Genomic DNA, 25,807 nt, shown 5'->3' on the forward strand with positions numbered 1-25,807 from the left:
CGCAGGCAGCCGCAGCAGCGCTCGCAGCAGCCGCAGCAGCGCTCGCAGCAGCCGCGCCGCAGGAGCAGCCGCAGCCGCGGGGGTCGCGGCCGGGAGCCTCGAGATGCCGAAGAGGAAGGTGAAGGCGGGCGGCAGCGAGCGGAGCCGCCGGGCGGGAACGGGCGGGGGCGTGCGGGGACCGGGCTCGGCGGGAAACGGCCGCGCCGCGGGCTCCGGTGCGGCGGGCGGTATCGGGGGCCGGAGCCTTCCCCTTGTGCCGGGTGGCTCGGCGGGCCGGGGAGGGGGCTGGGGGTGTGGGAGGCTCGGGAGGGCTCGGCGAGGCTCCGCGGTCCGGGAGCGGCGGCGGGAAGGGGCGGGCGGGGGGCGGCGAGAGGCCGGTCCCGGCCCGCCCCGCTGACGCGCCGTGTGTGTTGCAGGTGACGGTGGCGGACGGGGACGCCCCCGAGGAGGTAAGGAGCGGGCAGGGCGGTGGGGCAGGCGGGGCTGCCCCCGGGCCGCCCGCCCCTCACGCCCTTGTGTGTCTCTCTCCCCCTCCCTCGCTGTCTCTCCCTGCCCGCAGCCCAAGCGGCGATCGGCGCGGCTCTCCGCGGTAAGTGGCGAACGGCGGGGCCCGCGGGATGGGCGGGAGGCCGTGCCCGGGACGGGTCCCCGAGGGCCGGATCCCCGCCTGACTTGTTCTCTCTACTCAGAAACCCGCGCCTGCCAAAGCGGAGCCGAAACCTAAAAAGTTACCGGCAAAGGTGAGTGAATTGCAAGAGGGGAGGGAGAGGAGGGAGGTGGTGCTTTGAGGGCATCCCGTCCTCAGTGCACCGAGCTGGAATGGTTTTATTCCTTGTGGGAACACTCAGCTTGGCTGAAGTGTTGTTTGAATGTGCTTTTGCCAGTATTTACAGGTACATTCCATCGCTGTGTGTGCAGATGGTTGTTAAGCTCCAGGCATTGCACGGAGGTGTGGGCACGGATCCATGCGTGTTACGCTGTGGTTTGGTATTGGGTGGAACTGCTTGACTGTCAAAGCAACTGTGCATTAGGACATCAGGAGGGATTTCTTCACAGAAAGGCTGGTCAGGCATTGGAAAAGCTGCCCAGGGTGGTGGTGAAATCACCTGGAGGTCTCCAAGGATAGCCTGGATGTTGTTTGACTGCTCTGCTCTGGTTGACAGAGTGGTGCTCACTTAAAGTTGCACTGGAGTACCTTGGAGGACTTTTCCAAACTCTGTGATTCTGTGCATAGCGTTGTATTTCATCTCTGTAACAAGGGGATAAAATACACCTACTGATGTTTTAAAGCAGTGTGTTAGGACAGGGGAGAAAATGTAGTAGCCACTTAAAAATCACATGAGTTTCCTTTCACGTGGTCAAGCTTTCAGGTGTTTGTGTAAGAAAGTGAGTTTGTGTGATCTTTGAATTTTTCAGCACAGCTTTCACAGTGCAAATAAGTGAACTGTAAAATTCTTTGGGTTTTGGGGAGAATTAAAAATGGCCTTGTGTCTGTTGGCTTGCTGCTGTTTGTGTTGTTCAGTGTCCCTTTGTCATCATAAGCTTTTCTTTCTGATGTATTGATCAAGAGCTTTGGGGTGACCTCATTGTGGCCTTTCAGTACCTGAAGGGAATCGATAAGAAAGACAAAGAGAGGCAATTTCCAAGGGCTGCAGGGACAGGAGCCAGGGAATGGCTCCCAGTGCCAGAGGGCAGGGCTGGATGGGCTCTTGGGAATCAGGAATTGTTCCCTGGCAGGGTGGGCAGGCCCTGGCACAGGGTGCCCAGAGCAGCTGTGGCTGCCCCTGCATCCCTGGCAGTGCCCAAGGCCAGGTTGGACCCTGGGGCTGGAGCAGCCTGGGACAGTGGGAGGTGTTGGGGGTTGGATGAGATGATCTTTCAGATCCCCCTCAACCCAAACTTTTCTCTTCATTTCAAATAAACTAATAATCTTTCCAGACTTCCTGATGTTTTCATTGTATTAATCATATTGAGCAATTACTGATCAGAAATCCACCTTTATTCTGGTGGTTTGAGTATCAGTGTGTTCTCACTCTCAGGGCTGTAAGCCTAAAGAATTTTGTAATTTCCTTTTTTTGTTTTTATTTTTTTTGCAGTGTCTGTGATGCATCTGCACTTACTGCTGCTCATTGATGTTGACTGACATATGTGATACTGATTTTCTGCTTATAACTACTTCAAGCTATTGATTAACAAAGATTTTTTTATTTGATTTATCAAAAAAAAAAGTTTTGCATCACCTTCCTCAATTTTTAAAACTTTCCTCAGTATTTTTTCCAGTTGTGAGAAGCTTGCTCCTTACATAGTGGGCTTTTTAAATAAATACTAATGGAGAAAAATATATTTTGGCAACCAAAGTATAGAAGTCAGTGTGTTGCAATTATGTAATTCTGAAATATTTTGTAAGTGGGTGATCAGAGGTTGTTGGTAGCTTAGCAAATCCATCTTGCTTTTCTGTGCTTTATATTATTTTCGAGGTTTACCTGGAGGGTCCTAACAATTGACGTACTGGAAATGTATTTCGTTGTAGGATAAATCTGAGGACAAGAAAGCTCCATCAAAGGGGAAGAAGGGGCCTAAAGGAAAACAGACAGAAGAGACAAACCAGGAACAGACAAAGGACAACCTGCCTGCAGAAAATGGGGAAGCTAAAACTGAGGAGGTGAAGTTTGGAGGGCTGGATTTGCGTTTGCTGTTACTGAGAAGTTTGGGGGTTTTGCTATAAGTTTCTTGACAAATGAAATATTCTTTTCCCTGGGCCTGGAAAGAGTCTTGAGTGAAAGCCCAGAGCTGATTTAAGCAAAGTTGAGGTGACATTGACAGACAGTGCTGGGAGAAAGGACAGGTTGGTGCAGGGACAAAATACAACAATTAGTGACATGTTGCTGGAGAAGTGACTGTGCCAGGTGAGTCTTGGCTGCACCACGGTGCCAGAGTGGCTGAACTTTCTGTGGTTATTGTTCAGGTCACTTACAGCATTCTCCACTCTGTATTTTATTCCTGGAATAAAAGACATAAGTCCATTACAAATTTAGGACAAGATCTGCAAGGAAAAGCAGTGCCTCTTACCAGGACAGGTGGATGAAACACAAGTGTGGTTACGGGCCTAGAGTTGGTGTCAGGTTTTTGTGACAGTGAAAGTCCCCTCATTTTCAGGAGTTCAGTGGAATATTTTTGTTTTAGATGATGGGGTTTGGTGGGCAAGGAAGGTACAGGATGGTACTTCAGTGAAAAGGAGCATTTAATTTGTCATTTGCAAGCTTGTAGTGTGAGAAAGTTGTGCTGTAACTACGAGTTCTTCAGCTGACTCAATTTTTGGCATTATTGCAGTGTTTTAATTTGTGCTTGTAATAATTTCAGTAAAGCAGTGGAACCAAATTTGGCAGCATTCCCATCTGGGGTCTCTTTAGTTCACTGGTGCAGAGATTATGTAAATTTACAAAGAATGGATGATGACTTGGTCACACCACCCAAAATTCCAGTTGTAATTTTATACCAGAGTCTAGAAGAGGAAGAGGTAGAGTGTCCTGTTGGATGTTATTGTTTACTAAGAATTAAACAGGGTTAAGATTGGAAGAATATTTTAAGTGTGGCACTGAAATTTAAGGGCATGAAGTGTTACCTCATGTATTTTCTAAACGCCTCATAGGTAATTGTAGCAGTGTAAAAGCTAAAGTTTCTTCTGTCATAGAGGCAATAATCCAATTAAAATTAAAATCCTTAGCAGTGTGTGTTTAGTAATGAATGAACATCCTGAAATGCATCCTAGGGGATCCAAGGAGCATTTTTGTGACAGCTTGGTTTAGCAGGTCATTCAAGAGAAATCTGCAGGAATGAGTCAGGGTTATTCTGTCCTGCACTAAAACCACCTCAAACTAATCTGAGCCATTCAAAACTTCCTGCACTCAAATGTTCTGGGTTTTTTTTCCCCTTTCCAGACCCCAGCGCCTGATGCAGCTGCAGAGAAAGAAGTGAAGTCTGAGTGACACCTGCTCCCACATCTGTAACTGGTGGTCCTTAAATCTTTCTTCTTGTACAATTCAGAGGAATATTTTTATCAACTATTTTGTAAATGCAAGTTTTTTAGTAGTTCTAGAAAACATGTTTTTAAAAAGGAGAGAATCCCGACTCAACCCATTTTTTTACATATTTAGATAAGTGTAAATGCTTTTTGTAAGTGGTAAAATCAAGTACTGGCTGTCTTTTTTCTATAAAACCAGAAATTAACAGCGTGTTAATTAAGGAGAGGGCTTTGAGGCCTTGATTAGGCCTCACGTTCCACAGGCTCCAAGGGACAGTTTTCTATCCTATAAAATGAAGCATAGCACAGATCTGACTTTGGAATTCATGATGATGTCTTGAGAATGTCTTAACATTGTAGTTATTTATCTTTCTCTATGGTTGTACCATCAGTAGAATTGCTTATCTAATAAAACTGCTCCCTAGTGGTGGATTTCTTGCTGAGTGGTGTAGATCAGTGACAAAGTTATTTTTGGTAGGTGCAGCTTTATTTTTTTCCAACAACTTTGTAGCTGTGATGCAAAAGATTGGAAACTTTGATTTTATATCTTTAAATACTGTCTTAAGTAAAAGTTTCTGCGTGGCAGATGGAACTTGTTACGTCAATATTTGAGATACTGGAATTTTACATCTAGTTTTAAAGGACAGGTTGTCTACAAAGATGGAGTGAAAAATATTTGAAATAGTGCTAGAAAAAAACAGAATTAGTTTTTAGATTAAAAAAAGTTCTGTGAATAAAAACAATTGTAAAATTGTTGATAGTGTTTGTGATCACCAAACAAAAGCCAAATAAATCTTGATTATGAAAGGATGTTTCCGTAGCTCCTGCATTGACTGTGAACTCACAATCTGAGTGCTGTGGTTTGGATTTTTAACTGTGTTTTTAACTGTTCAGAGTGTTAAAATTCTATCTTTAAAGAGATGGGTGGCATTTCAGGGAGTGGAGAATTGCAGTGTTCATCTCAACTTGCAGTTTGAGAGTTGCAGTTGGAAAGCTGAGAGCTTTGTGCTCTGCTGTTTGCTTTAAAGAAAGTCAATAATTATTAAGCATCAGATGCCAGCCAGACAACCGTCACCTTGTCCTGGGAGGAGCCAAGATCAAACTGTAACATTTGTTCTTTGTTGGTTTTTTTTTTTCTCTTCCCTCAGAACTTGTTTATCCTCTTAAGTAACACCTGCAAGCCCAGAACCTGCTTCCTGTACATTTTGTCTTTTTCAAATTGTTGCAGTTATTTCTTTAAAAAAACACTTCAGTTTCACCTCTAACTTGGCTTTATTCATCAATACTTTCATTCCAGGAAGAATTTTACCACTTTTACCTCTTCAATACTTCAGCAATTTTTAACTTTTCTGTAGGAAGGCTCCCAACCTTAGGCCACAACCTCCTCCTGTTCCATTCCATCAAAGGTGTGTTTCTCACAGAGCATGCCTGGCTTTGGCTTCAAGTTCTTGGATATTTCAAAACTGGAAATTGATGCCACTTTTCTAAGTCACTTCCCCCAACACCCCCTTCCAGGTACCATATTTGTTGGTTTATTTTAATAGTTACATGGTCTAGCTCCATTATTATTTACCCTCTGGGTTTGGCAAACTGAACCCACCAGTTAAATAAGTAATAAACTTGCAGGTAAATGCCCCAAAATAACCACTCATCCCTGCTTTTGCAGAATTTAAACAGTCTATTTTAGTCTAATTACAGTCTATTTTTCATGTGTTTTGGGTCTCTGGTGCTGTGATCCTGTGGACTTTGAGCATCTCCCTCACATCTGCTACCCACTGCTCAATTTATTGTAACTTATTGATATTACTCTGTCCTGTGTGATACCAGACTTATTTGCTCTTCAGCTAAGGACTGGAGTGAGAGCTGATGCAGATTTGCATCCAGTGGAGCACAATCTGATTCAACATAAAACACCACAACAAAATTTGTTTCTTGGAAGATACTCTTATCTTTGTATACTGCTAGTGGTTGTTCAGCTTAAGGGAATGATAAAAATAACTTACTTCAAGGTTCTAAAAACGCATTTCAAGGTACCAGAGGTGGGGTATGAAATAGATTGGATTGGATTTAAAATGTAACACAACTACAGCCATTGCTGTTTTTATCAGAGTTCATGCTGGGCGGGGCTGAGAACAACTGTGAGAAAGAAAAAAGATAAAGAATGGGTTGGGTAGGAAGGGACATCAAAGATCATCCAGTGCCACCCCTGCCATGGCAGGGACACCTCCCACTGTCCCAGGCTGCTCCAGCCCCAGTGTCCAACCTGGCCTTGGGCACTGCCAGGGATGCAGGGGCAGCCACAGCTGCTCTGGGCACCCTGTGCCAGGGCCTGCCCACCCTGCCAGGGAACAATTCCTGATTCCCAAGAGCCCATCCAGCCCTGCCCTCTGGCACTGGGAGCCATTCCCTGGCTCCTGTCCCTGCAGCCCTTGGCAATTGTCTCTCTGCAGCTTTCCTGGGGCTCCTGCAGGCCCTGCAAGGCCACCCTGAGCTCAGCCCAGAGCTTCTCCTGCCCAGGCTGAGCAATGCCAGCTGTGCCAGCCTTTCCTGCCAGCAGAGCTGCTCCAGCCCTCTGCTCATCCTGGAGCCTCCTCTGGGCTCTCTCCAGCAGGTCAATGTCCTGGCTCCCAAAATCCTGTCTCCAGGAGCCAGGCTCCAGGTGGCACAGGCATGGGGGCAGAGCTGCTTGGGTTTTTTTGGATCAGTGATGCCAGGGCAGCCGTGCTGCTGGAGTGGTGTGGGCACTGCCCGTCCCCTGGCTGGTGTTTGGGGCAGCCGAGGGTCCCCCAGCATCTCCCCTGGAGCTCTGCTGTCACAGCAGGAGGCTGGGCCGTCCCCAAGCCCCAACACGGACACAGCTCTGATGCTCTCAAATCTCTGCTGGGATGGGACACACACTGGGCACCACGCGGGGCAGTGCAGTTTGAATCACATTATCTTTATCTTTATATTTATCTTTAAAGGACATTATCAAGTCATTTATCTTGGGAAACACTTCTGAGATCATCCAGTCCAATCTTTAATCAGCACCTTGTCACCGACCAGAGCAGCGCCTTTTGTTCCTTGAACTCCTCCAGGAATGGGGACTTCCAACACCTTCCCTGACAGCACATTCCAATGCCTGATCGCCCTTTCAGCGAAAACATTCTCATGTCCCACCTGAGTCTCCCCTGGCCCAGCCTGAGGCCGTTCCCTCTCCTCCTGTCCCTGTTCCTGGGAGCAGAGCCCGACCCCCCCCGGCTGTCCCCTCCTGTCAGGGACTTGTGCAGAGACACAAGGTCCCCCCTGAGCCTCCTTTTCCTCAGGCTGAGCCCCTTTCCCAGCTCCCTCAGCCGCTCCTGGGGCTCCAGCCCCTTCTCCGCTCCCTTCTCCGGATAATCTGCAAGCTCTCCATATCCTCCTCGCAGCCAGGGGCCCGGAACCGGACACGGCACTCGAGGCAAAAGCCTTGGCCTGGCGGCACACAGCGCCCGCTCCGTCACCGCTTCGTCCCCTGGAACCGGCTCTCGGTGCCTCGCCGCGGGTCCCCGGGAGGGCTGTCCGGGGCTCGGAAGGCCGAGGCCGCCGCTCCCGGGGGCGGTCAGAGCAGCCCGGCGGCCGCGGGCTCTCCCCCGCCACCCTCAGCGCCGCCGCCTGGCCGCGCTCAGCCCCGCCCCCGGTGCCCGTCACCGCCGCCTTCCTCGCGCGATCCTTCCGCGCCTCCTACTCCCCTTCTCCTCTCGGGGCGCCTTCCCCGCCATCCCCCCCGCCGCCCACCCCGCCGCTCTGCGCGTCCATTCCCTGCGGCCGCCCGCCTTCGCCGCTGCGCCCCCGGCGCGCCCGCTACTGCGGGAACTATTTTCCACCGCCCCCCCGCGGGCGCTCCCGGCGGAGGTGTCGGCGGCGGCGCCGTGGCGGGTGCTGCGGCGGCGATGGCGGCGGCGCCGCCGAGGCTGCGCTGAGGGGGGAGAGGGAGGGAGGGAGCGCTGAGGGGAGCGGGGGGGCGGCCGTGAGGGGAGGGAGGAAGGGAGGGAGGGGAGGCGCTGACAGCGCCGTGCCGAGCCGGGCCTGCCGCCCTCAGCCCGCCATGGCCGAGCCTGCGGCCTCTTCCAGCTCCGGCTCGTCGTTGCCGCTCATTGAATCAGGTAACACCGCGGGCCGGGGTGAGGAGGTGCCGCCGGTGCCGCCATCTTCCTGCTCCCCCACACCCACCCCCTCAGGATGGGTCACGGCCGCCCCCCGGCTCATCCCCCGTGTCTCCTGCCGTGTCTCTTACAGAGCTTTACTTCCTCATCGCGCGGTTCCTGAGCACCGGGCCCTGCAGGAGAGCGCTGAAGGTGAGTCCGCGGCTCACCGGGGCGCCGGGACCCCGCGCTGCCCGCAGCGGGTCTGGAGGAGGTGGGAGCAGCCGCGCCCCCCGCTCTGGAGGAGCCGAATCGTGGCTTGTCCCTGACTGTGTTTTTCCCCTTCCCTCCGCAGGTGCTGGTGCAGGAGCTGGAGCAGCACCAGGTCTGTGTGGGCTCTGATGAAATCTTGCTGTAGTCAAAAGTTTCCTTTGCAAGTCATTCAAGTTTCTGCCGCTGTCTCAACTTTTCCCCCCCTCAACACACATTGTTTTGGATGTGGTCTGTAATCCCTCCTTTCCCCTTTAACCGCTCACGGTCTTTTTTTTTTGTTTGTTTTTCCTTTATTTAGTTGCTTCCTAAAAGGTTGGATTGGCAAGGAAATGAGCATTATAGAAGTTATGAAGAATTGGTGAGACTTTTCTCTTTAAGAAAAACCCTTTTATTTACGGTGATAACACTGATGTTAAACCCTCTACCTTTAAGAGCAGGCCCAAATCTTCCCCTTCCAGCAGCATTCTAGCTCTGAACCCTGGACTTACTTCAGAAAAGGCCTTTAATTTCTTTACATCAGACTAACAAAAACACAAGCGGTGGTTTAAATTGAGGATATTGTTTATATAGCAGAGGTGGAGCTTGGCGTTGTGCAGTGGTACATGCCACTGCCTACATGTAGGCAAGAGCCAATCTACAGCGAGGTTTCATTTCGGAGTTTCAGGGGCCAGGTTGTGAGGCACGTTGTGATTTGTCGGTATTTATTTTCTGGTTGGTTTCTTTCAGCCCCCTCCAACAGATTAGGAAATGAAATCGCTCATCAGAAACCGAGGGTTGGCAGTTGTGGTGCCTGTGAATGTGCTCACATCGCCGGCTGCTCGCTGGTCATGGCTTTGTTTCTGACGTGCTGGAAAGATGGGGGTGATCTCTCCATAAAATGTACTTTCTGCCCTTCCACGCCTGGCGTGGTGTGTTCTGAATTGTCTTTACAGAAGGCAGAGCTGTGTTTTAGGGCTTAATTTTGCTGCTTCTTAAATGGCAAAGAGTTAGAACGCTGGGGAGAGATGGCCTGCTGGTGCCTGCCGTGCCCAGTCTGATTTTTATTTTGCTTTATTGTATTTGATAGTGATTCCTTTAAAGAGATGTTTATCCTTGCTTTTTCCACCTAAGGTTCAGACATTCCGGGTGAACTCCCTCTTGTGAAGCACTTAAAAATCTCAGGATCATATTTGCATAGAGAAGGAATGAAGCGTTGTTTAAAACATGTTCTTAATTATTTAAGTATTGCTTGGAATGATAAGTTTGATTCCTCTACTTCTTGTTGTGGTCAGTTGAGCAAGGAAGGATTTGGATCAGATTTTTTTAAGTCACTGAGAAGCCTGGCCTTGAATTTAGGCAAGATGAAAGTAGGACTAAGCTAAAAAGGAATTGTTGGGAGTTTTTTTGTTGCTTCATTGTTGAAGCAACAAAAATGGGGTAAGAAATGGGGTTTCTTACCCCATTTCTTCTGACAAAAGGCAGGGTATTGGGAGATCCCATGTGTGTATTTTTCTGATTTCAGGGCTGCTTTTTAACTCTGATTATGCTGCATATACAATTGTCAAACTAATTTTTCAGTGTGTGCTGCTTTTACCTCTTTTTTTGTGCACAATTTGAAGGAAATCTCTGCACAGGGCAGTCCTGTTTCCCAATATCTAAATTAATCTTCTCAGGGTTTTAGTTTCTGCTTTTTGAGGGGCTCTGGGAACCTCTTGTCCCACTGGTCTCACTCTGAATTTGCAGAGACCACAGACAAATGCAATCATGTGGTGTCATTATTCCACTTTGCTCAGCTTGGAATTGCAAATCTCTGAAATAAGTGTTCATTCCAAAATCTCAGCAAAACTACATCAGAAAGAAAGAAATTGCAAGGTTTTCTATGCAAGGGTTGCATTTAGAAAATACACTTATTGCTGATGGCATGCAAACAAAAAGGATTTTAGTGTTTGGCAGAAAGCATGCTGACCTTTCTGTCCTGAATGTTGTGGCTGGTACTGCTCTATACCAATTCAAGAATCAAAATTGATAAAGAAATTATGTCAAACTGCATTTTGTAATCTTTGGGCTACCAGATTTGTTTCTTATGATCAACTTTAGCATCTGATGGGCTGATTTGCTTGGACAGATTTGCCTGTGGGATAATGGGAACTATTTCACTGATGCTATCACCTCCCACCCTGCCAGGAGTACAACCCGTGCCCCCTAAGCTTTATACCTGGATTTTATTATTAAAAACAAGTGCCAGGCTGTGACTTAAATCGTGCCTTCTGAATGCTCAGTGTGCATTTGGACAACTTTGTGGCAGTGTGTGGTATTTTTATTCCCGCTTGTTGGGACACTTTGCTCATTCACTCAGCCACGGGAGCAGCATCAGCAGCACGAGCTCGTTCTGCCTGTGTCCTCAGGTGTCCTCCTGGGCAGGAGGCCACATACCTGAGCTGGCCCTGAGCCTCTCCTGGCTGGATTGGCTGGGAATTATTCCCTGGCTGCTGCAGGAGCAGGGTGGCTGCTGGGCCTGACTGGTTTCTTCAAGGCCAGGTCGCACTGGAGGAAGCATGGGGTTGTTGATCCCAGCTGCTTCAGACCTCCCCAACAGCTTCCATTTATGATTCTGGTGGTTTGCTCTACTCAGAGCTGTTTAAACTCTTACTTTGTGTCTTTAACTTCCACAGTATTGTGGTTGATAAGAATAAGGATTTTTTAGATTGAACTCCCAGAAGGAAAAAGGGGGAAGAAATAATCAAAACCCTCACACATCTGTTCTTGCCTGAGACATCTGAGTGTGTGTGGGGGTGTGATTTTTTTTTTTAGGTTGCTTGATGCAGATAGTGTGGGCTCGTTCCTCAATGTAGGGATGATGGGTTTGATCCTTTGGTTGAAGGAAGTAGGGCAGGCTTGGGCTGTGTAGTACTGGTTCTTCAAGGAAACTGTTTCCAGAGAGATTGTACTCAAACCTGCTGGTTTGCACTTCACTGAACAAGTACAAGCAGTAGCTGCATAAATTCCTGTGCTTGATTGCAACCATGTTCTCTGTGATCCTGAGTTAGGAGGGTTTGAATTTTACTTCTTATTTTTAGTACAAATAATAGAGTGAATTGGGCGAAGACCCTCAGTGGAGGGTGCCTCACAAGTGGGTGCCACAGGGGTGATTCCTGCAAACTTCCAGTAGTACAATACTGATATGCAGTGAGCAACTTTACTCCAGTTATTTTTCCTACAGCTCTCCCTAGCTTGAAGGGTACCCACTGAATTTACTAGATCAGAGCTTAACAGAATTGATTTTTCTCTGAAAGGTGAACTTAAAAAAAAATTATCAGATATACCTGTGCATATTGATGCTTTTAGATTCATCTGTTCTGGATGTACCATCCTTATTTTTAAACCTTGAATTTCTGTCAGGTGCTGTCCAACAAACATGTGGCTCCAGATCATTTATTACAAATTTGCAAACGCATCGGCCCTATCCTGGACAAGGAGATCCCACCCAGCATTTCCAGAGTGAATTCCTTACTGGGGGCAGGGAGACAGTCCTTGCTGCGGACAGCAAAAGGTAGGAACTGCTCTTTGTTGAGGTGGGTGTGAAACATTGTCATGTGTACAGAGTTAGCATTTGGGGAATAGTGTAAGAAAGGCAGAACTGACACTTTGGAAGTGACCTCTTGGAATCTCAGAATGGTTTCAGCCCATCCAGTGCCACCCCTGCCATGGCAGGGACACCTCCCACTGTCCCAGGCTGCTCCAGCCCCAGGGTCCAACCTGGCCTTGGGCACTGCCAGGGATGCAGGGGCAGCCACAGCTGCTCTGGGCACCCTGTGCCAGGGCCTGCCCACCCTGCCAGGGAGGATTTTTTTCCTGACATCCCATCTAAACCTGTCCTTCAGATTGAAGAAATTCCCCCTTGTCCTTTCACTCCAAGCCTTTATGAAAAATTCCTCTCCAGCTTTCTTGTAAATCCTCTTTAGTTACTGAAAGGTTCTTGAGATCATCTCATTAAATAACTTCATGTTAGTAACTACTCATTGCGCTCCTGTGTAAATATTCAGGAAAACATTAAAAATCAGCTGAAATTTTAGTTTTGTGTCATGTGAACTGCAGGAGTACCATCATTTGGGAATAATATCAAGGTATGGTGGTTGGTTGTGTTGGTTTTTTTCTCCTGTTACTATTAAATGGATTTTTCCCTTTAACTCTTCATTGTTTGTGAGAAGTTTTGGGGCAGTTGCTCCCTGTTTTTCTGGTGGGTTCAGTCTGTGTTTGAGGCCAGTCTAGATGGACTCTTTGCTGTGTTTTGGAACTGCAGCTCTCTTGGCATTTTGAACAAGTACTTATGATGAATTTCATCTGTTTTTGCAGACTGTAGGAACACTGTTTGGAAGGGCTCTGCATTTGCTGCTCTTCATCGAGGCAGACCCCCTGAAATGCCTGTGAACTATGGCACCCCCCCAAATCTTGGTAAGCTCCTCTCACCTCTCCCCACTGCTGCTGAGTCTAAAATAAACCAGTCTAAATACTGCTTTTACTCACAGAAAAAAATGCAGATACCACAAAACCTGACTTCATGAAATCTGAAAGTAATTTCTAGTCGCTTTTTAATATTAATGGCAGTTGAATAAACCCAGGTTTTAGAACAGACATGTTTGAAACGTGATGTGATTCCTCTGTGTTTTAGTGGAGGTGCATCGAGCAAAGCAATTAACTGGATATGCCAAGTTCAGCACTTCATTCCCAGGAAGTATGTACCAGCATGTCAAGATGCACAGGAGGATCCTTGGCCATCTCTCTTCTGTCTACTGTGTTGCATTTGACAGGACTGGACACAGAATATTTACTGTGAGTTGATGAAATACATCCAACTCTGAATATAGTTTTAGATGACACAAGGAAAAGAGCTTGGAAATGGGTGTTGTGCTCAAACTTGTGGAGTCAAATGTAGCTCCCTCGCTGTGCTTAAGTGGAACAATTTGCTGTAATTAAAGGTGAGAATCTTTCTCTCTAGGGGTCAGATGACTGCCTGGTGAAGATCTGGTCCACTCACAATGGCAGATTATTTGCCACCTTACGAGGACATTCAGCAGAGATCTCGGACATGGCTGTGAACTATGAGAACACCATGATTGCAGCTGGCAGCTGTGACAAGATGATCCGAGTGTGGTGTCTGAGGACTTGTGCACCAGTTGCTGTCCTCCATGGGCACACAGGGTCTATCACCTCGCTGCAGGTATGGGGCTTTTGAAGTCTTTCTGCATATTAAAAAATGAAATTATTTCTCTGTGGCTGCCTATGGGAGTAGTGAAATCTGAATGTGTAAATATTCATGTCAAATCACAGGATAAACCTGCTTAAAAACAAGTAAATTCCTTGTCTCTCTGGAATTCCTAACTATTCAACTGAAGATAATGACAGGAATTAATTTTCACTTAAAGATCACTACCTATAATACTTGGGTTGTTGGAACAAAAGGGAATTTCTGGGAAATATCACATCCTCCTGTTGTCTCTTACTGGAGACATGATTTGCTATTTTGTGTGAATGTGTTCTGATCCAGTGTATTATTCCTGCAACTTTTGAGATGTGTGATTTGTTTTAATCTCAAAAATAGGAATTATTTCAGCAGGACAAAGTGTGTATTTAAATTTGAAAGTGGTTTGATACACGATGTGCTCTTGGTGGTGCTTTGGATTCAGTCTGGTTTTGGCCTTTAATTCCTTAATTAACACGGAAATTAGCAGCTCATTATCCAGGTTTGAAGTGTTTTCTAGTGAGACCAACAGCTTGTATTGAGGGGTGAAAAGTGGCTTGTGGAGCTCAGTACTAACAAATAATTTTGCAGTTTTCTCAAAAATGCTGCCTCAGAGAGTAATCTTCATACCTAGGCTTTTCTGTGGCATTCATTGCATTTTTAGTTTGGTTGGTTTTTAATGCCTAAATGCTTGTGGTGCTTCTTTTATTATAGTGTGTGGATTTTTTAATTTAAGCTTTCTTAATAATACTATAATTGCAATATGTACAATTTATATGACTTTCCAAAGTTAGTAATTGCTGAACAGTTTAAATAAGTTTTGTTTGTAAAGTTTTCTAAAGAGTTGCTCTCTGCACAGCAGTAAATCCATGTCTTAAAGAACTACTTTGAGGAATTCCCATAAAATTCCTCTAAAATTACATATGATGTTAAGTTATATATTCAGACTATCTCATATCTCATGCTCTGCTTATTTATTTTTAAACTACACCTATCTATTCAGACTTCACTTTTTTCAGTCTGCTGTGCTCATTGTTTTATTCACTGACAGGATTTTCAGTGAGTGATTGTGGTCAGTGAAAGCATCAAACCCAAACCACTGAAGAAACTGGGTTTTTTTTAACACAGTAATTGAAACACAGACCACAAACTTATCTTAAAGTAAGGGAGGTATTACTTTGTAAACACTAAAAATGAGTTACCAACAACTGCTCCAGCAGTTGGAGGTGAAAAATAGTAAAGAAAACGAGCTTTTACATTGACTTTTTGAGAAGTTCATGAACAATTTTTGAATCTCTGTTCCTGTGTGTGATTTTGCCTTCCTCCCTGCAGTTCAGTCCCATGGTGAAAGGCTCCCTGCGCTACATGGTCTCCACGGGGGCAGATGGAACTGTTTGCTTTTGGCAGTGGGACACAGATTCCATGAAATTCAAGTATGTGAATGGGTTGTGATTAACCTTTATGCCATCCTAGGTTTGAGTAAAATAAGTCAGGTGCTTCTCACTCCACTGAATTTTTGTGGTTATATGCTTATATTCCATAGTTATTTTAAAATCACCAATGATATCCTTTACAAATGAATGTTGTTCCATTGACTTGGGAGATTAGTTGTGAAATATATTCATTTCTTTCTTCACTAAAAGTACAAATGTAGGACAACAGGAATGGCTGGAAATGCAAGTATGTTGGAAAGTATAATAAAACTTGGTGGTGGTGTTGGTTTTCCAGCAGTCCTGTAGTTTTAGGATGTTTTTTTATAGAACTTGCATGCAGAATATGTTGAGGATAGTTTGAAATGTTCAATATGTGATTCCTGTCTGTTTGTACCCAGAATAATTAATTACTACCAGAAAGAGCTCTAGGATGATCAGTGTGTGTCTGGTGCTGTGCCACGTCATGGTAGTTGGTATAAAATAATCCATGTTTCAGGAAACACCCCTTTATGTTTGAAATGTAGCTAAAAGCTAAGTTTTGGGTGGTGGGGCTTATTTCAAATTTTTTATTTTTAAGCACCAAGCCAGTGAAGTTCACAGAGAAACCCAGACCAGGGGTTCAGATGCTTTGTTCTTCCTTCAGTGTGGGTAAGTCAGATGGAGTTCAGCCTCGTGATTTCTTCTTTCCTCTCTTGTAATACTTGATTGTGACATCTTTAAAATGGACAAAACCTGCATTTGTGAGGAAATAATTGCACAGATGTGCTGTGTTAGCTGTGACATAGTTAAATCATGGGACTCCCCTTAGCTAACAGTGAAAGATTGTTGAAGATATCGGTGATTTCACAGGAGTAAAAATCACGTAATGTCCATTTGCTTCTATCCATCTTCACTGGAATTTTAATTTTAATTTAATGGTTCCTGCCAGCAGGAGCTCCTGATCCAGTGCCAGGGATGCTCACAAAGATCTTCCTCCCTCAAGGAACAGGAATGTCTCTTTAATGTGCTTCACTCCTGGCTTGTGGTTTTCTTGCATTCAGTTCATATGAATTTCAGAAATATAAAGCAAATCAAAGTGTAGCTTGTTAACATTATCAGGATAGAGCCCTGCCTTGTGTTGGGAGGGTGTTTTGGACATTTTGCTTGTTTGGAGGATTTTTTTGACAGCACTTAGAGGCAGATCTTGGAATTTCTGCCACCACAGCTAAATACTGGTGTGCTCCACGTGACTGGTTTATTCACATTTCAGCCTAATTTTGATGCAGTTCACTTGCACAAATGAGCCACAGACTACAGTGAGAGTCATCCACATAATTCTGATTATCCAGAACCATATTCCCCACCACTGAAGGCATCTCTGTGCAATTTAATGTTAAAAGTTCCACCATTGCCCTAATGATGTATTTTAATATTTTTTTTAACACTAATTTATTTTTACTATGGCTGAGAACACTTTCTGGGGCAAGAAAGGGATTTCCTTCCACATATGTGTGTCAGTGGAAGAGCACAAAAAATGTTCCATTCTTCAAACAGTTGTGGGCTTTTTTTTAATTTAAACCTCTGAGAAATGGTGGTGACCTGTTTTAATTTCTCCCACATCAAATTAATTATTGCTCGATTTTTACAGGTGGTATGTTTTTAGCAACTGGCAGCACTGACCACGTCATCAGGATGTATTTTTTTGGCTCTGAAACACCTGAGAAAATAGCTGAATTGGAAAGTCATGCTGTAAGTAATTAGTTAATTAGTCATTTGAAGCAGCATTGCAGTCACAAGGTGATTTTATGAATGGGTTTTTAGCAATGCTCTTAATTAATGTTGTTTGCATTAATGTTTTCTCTACTGCACAATCTGACTTTATTTTTGTTGCATTGATAAGGCTTGATCAGTACTTAGTTTTTATGTAGAGGAGACTTTTCCACTCTAAGACAAAGTGTGGTATCTACTTTTCCTACAGTTTTTATTGTGATGAAAATAAATAATTGTTTATTTTTTGAGGAATGTGTAAGTAGGAGCAGGAACAACAAAAATCGTTTTCCTCACCATTGTAGTTGACTTCCAGTATTGGAAATGTATTTAAATACAATTCAGTTGTCAACCAGAGTATTTAATCTGTTGATCCTTCATGTTTAATGCAGACAGTTTTTAAAAAATACATTTCAAATACATTAATGGATAGTAAATTTTGAGAAGTGTTTGGACTTGGTTTGCCATGCAGTTAAAGCTCTTAGAAATTGCACAGCATTTTATTTTTTCATTATTTCACATTTTACTGAAGTCAGAATTGTCAAAAAAACATACTTCCTGTTTAAAAAATAAAACTTCTAACAAACTCCACTTTTTTTTACAGGACAAAGTTGACAGTATTCAGTTTTCTAATGGTGGGGACAGGTATGTTGAAAGCTGCTGGAATATGGACAAAAAATACATAATTTTGGAATTAAGAATCTATTACTGGGTGTTCCCAGTAAGAAAAATGTATTTATTTAGAACTCAGAAGGGAAATTTTTGAGCATAATTCAACTTCAGCTGTTCCAGCTTTCTGCTGATCTGTGTTAGATGATATTTTTGGCCTGGCTGGGATTTTATTTACCTGGAGGAATTTTAACACTTTTTAATGTACCCAATGTGTTTGTGGTCTCATAAATCTCCTTTTCCTCCTCCTTTCCTTTCAATTTCACTGAGTATTGTATAGGAAATAGGAAAAATGCAATGAAAATGTTCAAAAATAAACTACAACCTTTTCATCTGGTTTGTTCTTGCCTCTGCTGAAACTGCAATTCCTTAAAATACATTAAAATCCTGTACTGAGGAGGAGTTGAGGATGAATTTGTGAATTGAGTTAAACTTTTTAACCTGGTTCTCTGTGCTTCATGTTTTGATGACTTTATTCAGTTTTCCAGTTCAGCAAAATTCTTTCCAAGTTTTTCTGGAAATAAAATTAATGGAAAGAATTCTCTTAAACACAAATTGAAGATTTCACTTCTGTCAGTATCAATCTTCCACTGCAAAATTTATGTTATGGTGGTGTGTAACTCTAAACCTACTTTAAAGCAAATCATTTGGGAGATAAATGAATTAAATTTTAATTAACTTGTTCAGGTTCATAAGTGGCAGCAGAGATGGAACAGCTCGGATCTGGCGCTTCGAGCAAGCGGAATGGAGGAGCATTTTGTTGGATATGTCTGATCGACTGCTGGGGTAGGTGAAGTGTTCATTTCTTGGTTTCTTTTGTGTAAATTCAGAAAGATTGAAAAGCTCAATTACTCAAATGTGAGAGTGAAAGCAACATTCTGGTCAAGTTCTGTGGTTTTGGGAGGGGATGACTTGAGTGTTCTGGTGATTTAATAATTGTTGAGTTCGAGTCTGTGCTTTCATAGATTCCTAAGTGTTCATAAAACTCCCAAATGTACTCTGTACCAAATGAATTTTCTTGCCTCTTCAGGGAAAAAAGTGAACAGAAGGAATCTACTTTCTGTGTCTAGGTTTTAGTCTGACACCTGGTATGTCACAGGAGAAATATTTTTAGATTAGCAAAAATCAAGTAGGTGGTGACCTATTTGCAGGAGAGGCTATGACGTGGAATAGGTGGCTTTCCTCAAGGGCTGATCTTGCTGACTATTCCCATTCTCTGCTTTTAAAAAAGTGAATTAATGAAATATTGGTGGCACCCAGTCTGAATAATGTTATTAAAGATGAAAATCAGGGTGTTATGTGGTGTTGGGTAAATCTGAAGGGGGAATGATTTACAGGAGTCCAGAAGCTCAGTAAGCCTCCACAGACACTGAACAGAAATTCATTTGTAGGTGATTAAATGAGATTTTAATTAAATGATTTGTAGATGATTAAATGAAAAGCTAAATCTTGGGTTCATTACTTGATTGGGGGGTGATTTCAGGCTTTTCCTGTGATGAAAAACACCATGAAAGAAACCTGATTTTACAAAGGAGGAGTTACAAATCTTTGAGATTTGACTGTGCCTGTGTAGTTGAGAGTCTTTGTAAGAGGCCTCTGCTTGAAGTGGAAAAAACATCATCCCACGTGAAGGTGTTTCAAGGAAAACTTAATCCTTTGCTTGACTGAAAGGCTGAGGGGCAGTGTTAAGGTATCTATAAATGTATTTTGAGGAGAGAATGAGGAAATAGATTGAGGTTAAAACAAAATGTTATCTTTACTGTATTTCTGTTGGGACTCGTTAAAAAGTGCTTAGCTAATGTAGAGATTGGCTTGGGAATCAGTTAGTTGGAAAAGCTGACTGTAAAAAGTCCAAAATTTTAAAGGATTTGTGTTAGGACTCTCACTGGAGAGGAGCCAAGATTCCATGAAAAAGCAAAGCCTTTTTGCCTTGCCTCTCAAATGGTAAAGAGATTATCAAGTCCTTTAAAATTTAAAAATCCAGATTTGCTTTAAGCAAAGGATTTTGTGGACAGAGTTTCAACCCAAATTCAATTCTTCACTTCTTTTCTGTTGTCTGATTATTAACACAGGAAAATGGGTACTGTATTTTCATACAGAAATGGGCTTATTAACATAAAAAACACATCTCTGACCTGTTTGACTTTTTTAAAATAGTGACACTTGTGCAGAAGAAGACAAATTCATGAAACCCAAAGTAACGATGATAGCTTGGAACCAGAATGACAACTATGTTGTTACGGCTGTGAATAATCACCTGCTCAAAGTGTGGAATTCCAGTACAGGGCAATTGCTCCATGACTTGGTGGTATGGAACTTTTCCTTGTTTTTTGGAAGATTTTCCTGGAATTGCAGTGTTGAATTTTTAATTAGAGCTGATTAGTCTTGAAAGCTCTGTGTGGATGGTACAGTAAGTGTGGTGGTCCTTGAAATTCTTTTAATCAAAATTTGCTGCTGCCTCCTGCTTTGGACTTTCCCCTTAATAAAAAAAATAAATGTGAATAGATAAAATGTTTGTGCAGTAACTTCCCTATTGAATAATTCACCATCCTTTGGCAAAAGCTTCATATTTCTGCAACTCCTTCTTGAATCTAGAAAATTTTTACCTTTGGAATGTTCAAATCTTTGTGGCTGCCTGGAGTTTATTTTGCAGAGAGGACAGCCCAGGCTTTGGGCTCTGTTGTGAATATCCTGCTGATGTGGATTTTCCTTATTTCCCTGTGCTGTGCAATTTTCAATGGCAGGGCCATGCAGATGAAGTGTTTGTGCTGGAGACTCACCCCTTCGACTGCAGGATAATGCTGTCTGCAGGGCACGATGGCAACATCTTCATATGGGACATCACCAAAGGCACCAAAACAAAGCATTATTTTAACATGGTAAGAGCCTCTTTAAACACAATTTGTTCTCAGCACACAGCAGGGTGTTCAGTACCAGCTTAAGGAATTGCCAACACTCACACCCCTGCTCCTTTAGGGAAAAAAAACCCAAAAAAAACCCCCCAAAAACAAACAAACAAACAAACACCCAAAAAAACCCCCACAAAAAATAAAACAAACAAACAAACAAAAAATACAAAAAAAAACCCCCAGAAAAACCTTAACCAGCAACGTGTATTAATTAATTTTTTTTCCTTAGAGGTTTTTACCTTAGAATTTCCTGATTTTCGCAGCTTTTCCACTCTTTGTTACTGAAGATCATTGTGCACTTCATTCACATTAATTGTTTTCCTCAGCTGAGGTTGAGGTGCCATCTAAAAGGCTCTGTGTTTTGGGCCATTGTTTCAAGACACCTCTGGACAGATATTTGTATTTTCCACAGTCTTAAAAATGATAATATCCATTGGCACAGTGATTGAGGGCTCCATTTGACAGCTCATCATTAACACTTTAAATTAGGTTATTTTCTCTGAGACTTAATTTCTGATCTGATGTTCATATAAAAATTTTATCTTTTTTTCCCTGGTCAGTCAACAGCAAAGAGCTTGGTTTTTTTTAATTTTTAAATTCTTAAATTCCCTGGGTTTGTCTAGAAAGTTGTTTAACAAAACCAATGTATATTAGCTCCAGTTTATTTCAAGCTAAAAAGCCTCAGAAAAACATTTTTATTTCTTTATTTTATTCACTGAACAGTAACCTTTCATTCACTCCAGTTCATCTTTTAGAATTGGTTCAGGACTTAAATTGAAGGGGGAAAGCAATATATTGTATTTTATTATAGAACTAACAAAATTATTTGTGCCTTAATGGAGGTATTTAGGGAAATGCATGATGGCTTTAATAGAGTAATTAATTTTTGATGCTTATGGTTTCCTCTGAAAAAATGGTCAAATAATCTTGAATTTTTTTTCCTTCAATCCAGATTGAAGGCCAGGGACATGGAGCTGTTTTTGACTGTAAATTTTCACCAGATGGGCAGCATTTTGCATGCACAGATTCTCATGGACATCTGCTGATATTTGGCTTTGGCTGTAGCAGGCCGTATGAAAAGGTTAGTTCAGCTTTTTATCAGATCTCTGCATCGAATTTTTAACTGAAATTACATTATTACATGAATTAATTTAAAAGTTCATACATAAAAAATCATCTGTGTGGTTAGAGGATCTAAATATAATGGATTCCTTGATGTCTGTAAATTGTCTTGCTTATATGATCCTGGCACAGCAGTAAAAAAACCAATGTCTTAACATTCCCATGGGAGTAGCTCCCAAGAATCCTCCTGGAATACATTTCCATCTTGGAGACAGCTAATTCACATTAATTGTTCAACCTTAAAAATGCTTCTGTTTCTGATTTCTACTGGTTTATCTTGCAGTTCTTTGGGCCTTTCCTTACTCAAGCCCAAATTCACTGTAGTTGATTAAATTAAGCAAAAGTAAATTATTGATCCAACCCTGTGGATTTTGAAATATTAGAAAAATGTGAGTAGGATAAATGTCTGAATTTATCCTATCCTAAATTATTGAATTTATCAGCCTCCTTTTTTTGTGTTGATAAATACACCTTGGTTTTTTTTTTTCTCTTCCATTTTTCAGGTTGCAATGCTAGTTCTATGTGTATCTTAAAAAATTATTTTTTCCTTGCTCTACGTTCTCAGCTAAAATTGAAACTTGTTCCCTTCACCTTTCCCATCACTGCTGGAAGCAAACATTCTGACTGATCCTATAGTTATGAAACCATTTTCCTTCAGCCTCATGGACTCAGCAGACTTTCAGTTGTAGAAAAAAACTTGAGGTCGACACAGATGAAGAAAGAAATCATGATTAGGAAAACTTTACTTTGAGATTTGATGTTGGACTTTAGCCAAAGATTTCCTTGCAAGGAAACTTGGGGCCATTCATGAGTTGGGCTTGGTGATCCTTGTGGGTCTCTTCCAACTCTGAATATTCTGTGGTTCTGATAATTGTAGGGGGAAAATGCAGAACGAGAGATAAATATTTTTAAGTGTAAAACAGTCCTTTTGCATTAAGTTACCTCAGTTTTTTGTTTTCTGAAAGAATTTTGTTGCCTGCAAAAGCAACACCCATCCAGGTTAACTGAAGTTATACGTAAATCTTCTAGTTGGGAACTTGTCCTTTCTTTTACTTTAAGTAGATTTTAGAGATTTTAGTCCTTGTTCTTTGTTCTTCAGCATATTCTTTTTTCCAGATTGCTAACATAAAAATAAAATTTCCTTTCAGATCCCTGATCAGATGTTCTTCCACACGGACTATCGGCCGCTGATCCGGGACTCCAACAATTACGTGCTGGATGAGCAGACTCAGCAGGCCCCTCACCTCATGCCCCCTCCCTTCTTGGTGGACGTGGATGGAAACCCTCATCCAACAAAATATCAAAGATTGGTGCCAGGAAGAGAGAATTGTGCAGATGAGCATTTGATTCCTCAGCTTGGATATGTAGCAACAAGTAAGAATATCACTATAGCTCTACATTTACAAGTAGGTTATGCACTAATTCCTAAGGGGATATCAGCAATTTAAAAATACCTCTTTTTTTCACTTGATATTTTGTATTTATGTTCACTAAAGATGCTGGAAGGACCTACAGTGAATACAACTTAAACAAACAAACAAAAATCAGTTGTTCAAATGGATGTTGCAGTTCTTTTCTGTGGGCAGTGATGTTTACAAACCGTTCGATTGCCCATTCCATGAATGTCTTATTTGGAATAAATAATGGGAATAACTCCATTCATTTGATCTGTATTACACTTGCAAGGTGATGGAGAAGTGGTTGAGCAGGTGATTGGCCAGCAGACAGTTGACCAGGACGAGGCAGGCTTGGAGCCCAGCATTCTGGACGGGATGATCAGACAGCTGCAGCTGGAACAGGATCAGAGAAACGGAGCTGATCCAGAGTCTGCTCCAAGTGGGCCCCAGAACGGCGAGGGAACACCCAGGAGAGGTGAGGACTGCTGAGAAATTCTTCAGTAATTGTTCTGTCTCCAGTTTTACTGTGCTGTGTGAAATACTGAAACAGATTTTAACTTCAGCGTAGTTTTGGGGGCTGAGATTCCTTTAACATTGTGATACGTGGTTATTTTTGTTCATTCCTGTGATTAAATTACAAAGCCTTTCACTTTAAAAGGAAAAGATCATTAACAACATGCAAAATATATACAATAGAAATTTTTGCAAATGTTTGCCAATGTAAGTTATTTTTGCTTTCCTTACTTTTTGCAAAGTAAGTATTGTGCCATTATTCAAACTGCTTTCCCTTGAGCCGTCCTTACAGATTTAAACAAGACACTTTCCTAAGCTGTGTCTTTGTAGTTTTAGTTACAAAATTACATAACATAGGTGGAAAAATCTGTATTTTCTTACACAATTATATATTTAATTGTATGCACTCAGCTCTAGGAAAAGTGCTTCTTAGAGCCTCAGAGCTGTCTGAAGCAGTTTAGAGGAACCTGTCACACCACGGTTCCTTTCACTGTGAGGTGTTTGGGAAACCACTGGAATGTGGCACTCAGTGCTCTGCTCTGGTTGACAAGGTGATCATTGGTCAGATGCTGGATCCTGGAGGTCTTTTTCAGCCTGAATGACTCTGTGATCCTGATTTTTTGAAAACAGTAGCAGAAATAACCATATAAAAAATCCTTTGTATACTCTCTATGGTTTCTACAATGACACATCATCCCCTGAAGGCCACGAGTCACATACTTAGAGATAAATACGTGGCCATTATTCTTTTTTTTTCTCTTGTAGCAGGCAGCAACGAGCTTCCAGTTCCCTGCAGCATGGCAGAACCGTTTTGCTTTGTGTGTTTCAGCTTTCAGGAGGCCGAGTTTGGACATCCAGTCCCCTCCCAACATCGGGCTGCGGCGCAGCGGGCAGGTGGAGGGCGTGCGGCAGATGCACCAGAACGCCCCGCGCAGCCAGATGGCCACTGAGAGGGACCTGCAGGCCTGGAGGCGCAGGGTGGTGGTGCCAGAGATCCCCCCCAGCTTGCTCAGGTGATGCCTGGAGAGGCTGCCTAGGGCAGAGAGTAGACAGAGTTAGAGAATAAAGAAGGTGTTTGTTAAAAGGCCTTTAACAGATACACCTTGAGCTGTGCAAGAGTCTGGCAGAGCTACAGCTGAGATGGACGATGGTCACGAGGTTTTCAGACAGATAAAAGTTTGGTCTGTTTGCATATCAGAGGTTAATTGTCCAATTGTAGCTTCAGGTAATGAAGTAATTTCCCCCTGGTTTGCTTCTCCCCCCCAAATCATTTTTGTTTATACTTTTCAGGGCCTGAGGCAGCTGGTGTAACCTTGGTTTCCAGGCCCAGAAGGATTGTGTAGTCTGACCAAATGAAGAGAGCTTACTAACACTTTATATTATACAGACTTCAGAGTTACACACTAATGCAGTACAGAATCTGAAAAATATAAAAGCTAAAACTCAAGGCAGCACTAGGGACAGCACAGCAGTTTGGTTTGTCTAAATTGAGTTACACCAAAGGTAGAGTGGACGCTGTTGGAATAGTTCAGTGTTGTGGGCAGATGTGCTAAAAACTTGCAGCTGTAAAGTTCATTCAGTGAGAAGAAAGGACAGTTATCCAGAATGATTCTCCTCTATTTTAGTGTTTTCAATCATCTCCAGGCCAGCTAGGTCACCTAGATTCTTGCTTTCTCCAAAATAAAAGATACAGGTTGAATTCTTTTCCATGGAACAGTTGGGTGAGACTGTGCTGTCTGTGAGACTTCTGGAGGTGATGAGTTATAACCCCTTGAATTGATAAACCAATTGCTTTCAAAAGTACTATCAGGATTCAACTGTGAAAAGGAGAATTAGTAACTAAACATCTCTTTAAAGCCACAGCCATAGGTGCTGCCACATCTCTGAAGGTTTTAAGAAGCATTCCTAGGGTTGGGAGGTAGAATGATTGCAAATGGAAAAATGTGAATTAAAAATGAGGTTGAAAACATAAATTATATTTTGATGTTTGGAAGGAAGTCTTTCTTAGCATCCATATTTTTTATTCTCATGTGGAAATGATAGGATGGTTTAGAGTTAATTGAGCAACAGTAACATCTGAAATTAAAAATGGAATGGAATTGGGCGTGAGAGAGAGCCCTTAAAGAGGCCAGCATTGTCAAAACAGGTGTAGAATTAGATTTTCATGGCTTTCTTGTAGGAAACAGGAAGAATATCGGATTGCAAAAGGGGAAGAAGAGAGAGATCTTTATGCAACAGAGAAGAAAAAGTCATTTGAGTCCCTGGAAAAGGTATGTGGCAGCTTCTGGAGAAGTGAGCATTTTGTGTCCAAGGACAAGTGGTGGCATAGAAAATAAATGAAGAGTTTTCTGATATGGTCTTCCAAGGACCCTGATTATTCAGCTCCCAATTATTGCAGAACAA

At 43.0% G+C, this 25,807-nt stretch overlaps 2 protein-coding genes across 2 annotated transcripts in view; both read left to right on the forward strand.

The window, feature by feature from the left end:
• The first annotated feature begins 26 nt into the window (after nt 1–26).
• HMGN1 (high mobility group nucleosome binding domain 1) lies at nt 27–4,831 on the forward strand. The gene is made up of 6 exons (XM_063393190.1): nt 27–118; nt 417–449; nt 560–589; nt 690–740; nt 2,531–2,662; nt 3,939–4,831. The coding sequence occupies exons 1-6, from the start codon at nt 104–106 to the stop codon at nt 3,984–3,986; spliced, it is 309 nt and encodes a 102-aa protein (XP_063249260.1). The 5' UTR covers nt 27–103; the 3' UTR covers nt 3,987–4,831.
• Nucleotides 4,832–8,012: 3,181 nt separating this feature from the next.
• Nucleotides 8,013–25,807, forward strand: part of BRWD1 (bromodomain and WD repeat domain containing 1) — a 43,139-nt gene continuing 25,344 nt past the window's right edge. The window contains exons 1-20 of the mRNA XM_063393185.1: nt 8,013–8,145; nt 8,279–8,337; nt 8,480–8,509; nt 8,696–8,755; nt 11,776–11,926; nt 12,730–12,828; nt 13,046–13,206; nt 13,373–13,594; nt 14,948–15,048; nt 15,626–15,696; nt 16,676–16,776; nt 17,399–17,439; nt 18,151–18,249; nt 19,621–19,771; nt 20,208–20,342; nt 21,325–21,453; nt 22,643–22,868; nt 23,181–23,366; nt 24,234–24,417; nt 25,584–25,674. Coding sequence (XP_063249255.1) covers nt 8,088–8,145; nt 8,279–8,337; nt 8,480–8,509; nt 8,696–8,755; nt 11,776–11,926; nt 12,730–12,828; nt 13,046–13,206; nt 13,373–13,594; nt 14,948–15,048; nt 15,626–15,696; nt 16,676–16,776; nt 17,399–17,439; nt 18,151–18,249; nt 19,621–19,771; nt 20,208–20,342; nt 21,325–21,453; nt 22,643–22,868; nt 23,181–23,366; nt 24,234–24,417; nt 25,584–25,674 — 2,355 coding nt within the window. The 5' untranslated portion in view covers nt 8,013–8,087. The remainder of the gene's footprint in view (nt 8,146–8,278; nt 8,338–8,479; nt 8,510–8,695; nt 8,756–11,775; nt 11,927–12,729; nt 12,829–13,045; nt 13,207–13,372; nt 13,595–14,947; nt 15,049–15,625; nt 15,697–16,675; nt 16,777–17,398; nt 17,440–18,150; nt 18,250–19,620; nt 19,772–20,207; nt 20,343–21,324; nt 21,454–22,642; nt 22,869–23,180; nt 23,367–24,233; nt 24,418–25,583; nt 25,675–25,807) is intronic.

This window comes from Prinia subflava, chromosome 3 (genome assembly GCF_021018805.1).
Source record: "Prinia subflava isolate CZ2003 ecotype Zambia chromosome 3, Cam_Psub_1.2, whole genome shotgun sequence".
Taxonomy (NCBI): domain Eukaryota; kingdom Metazoa; phylum Chordata; class Aves; order Passeriformes; family Cisticolidae; genus Prinia; species Prinia subflava.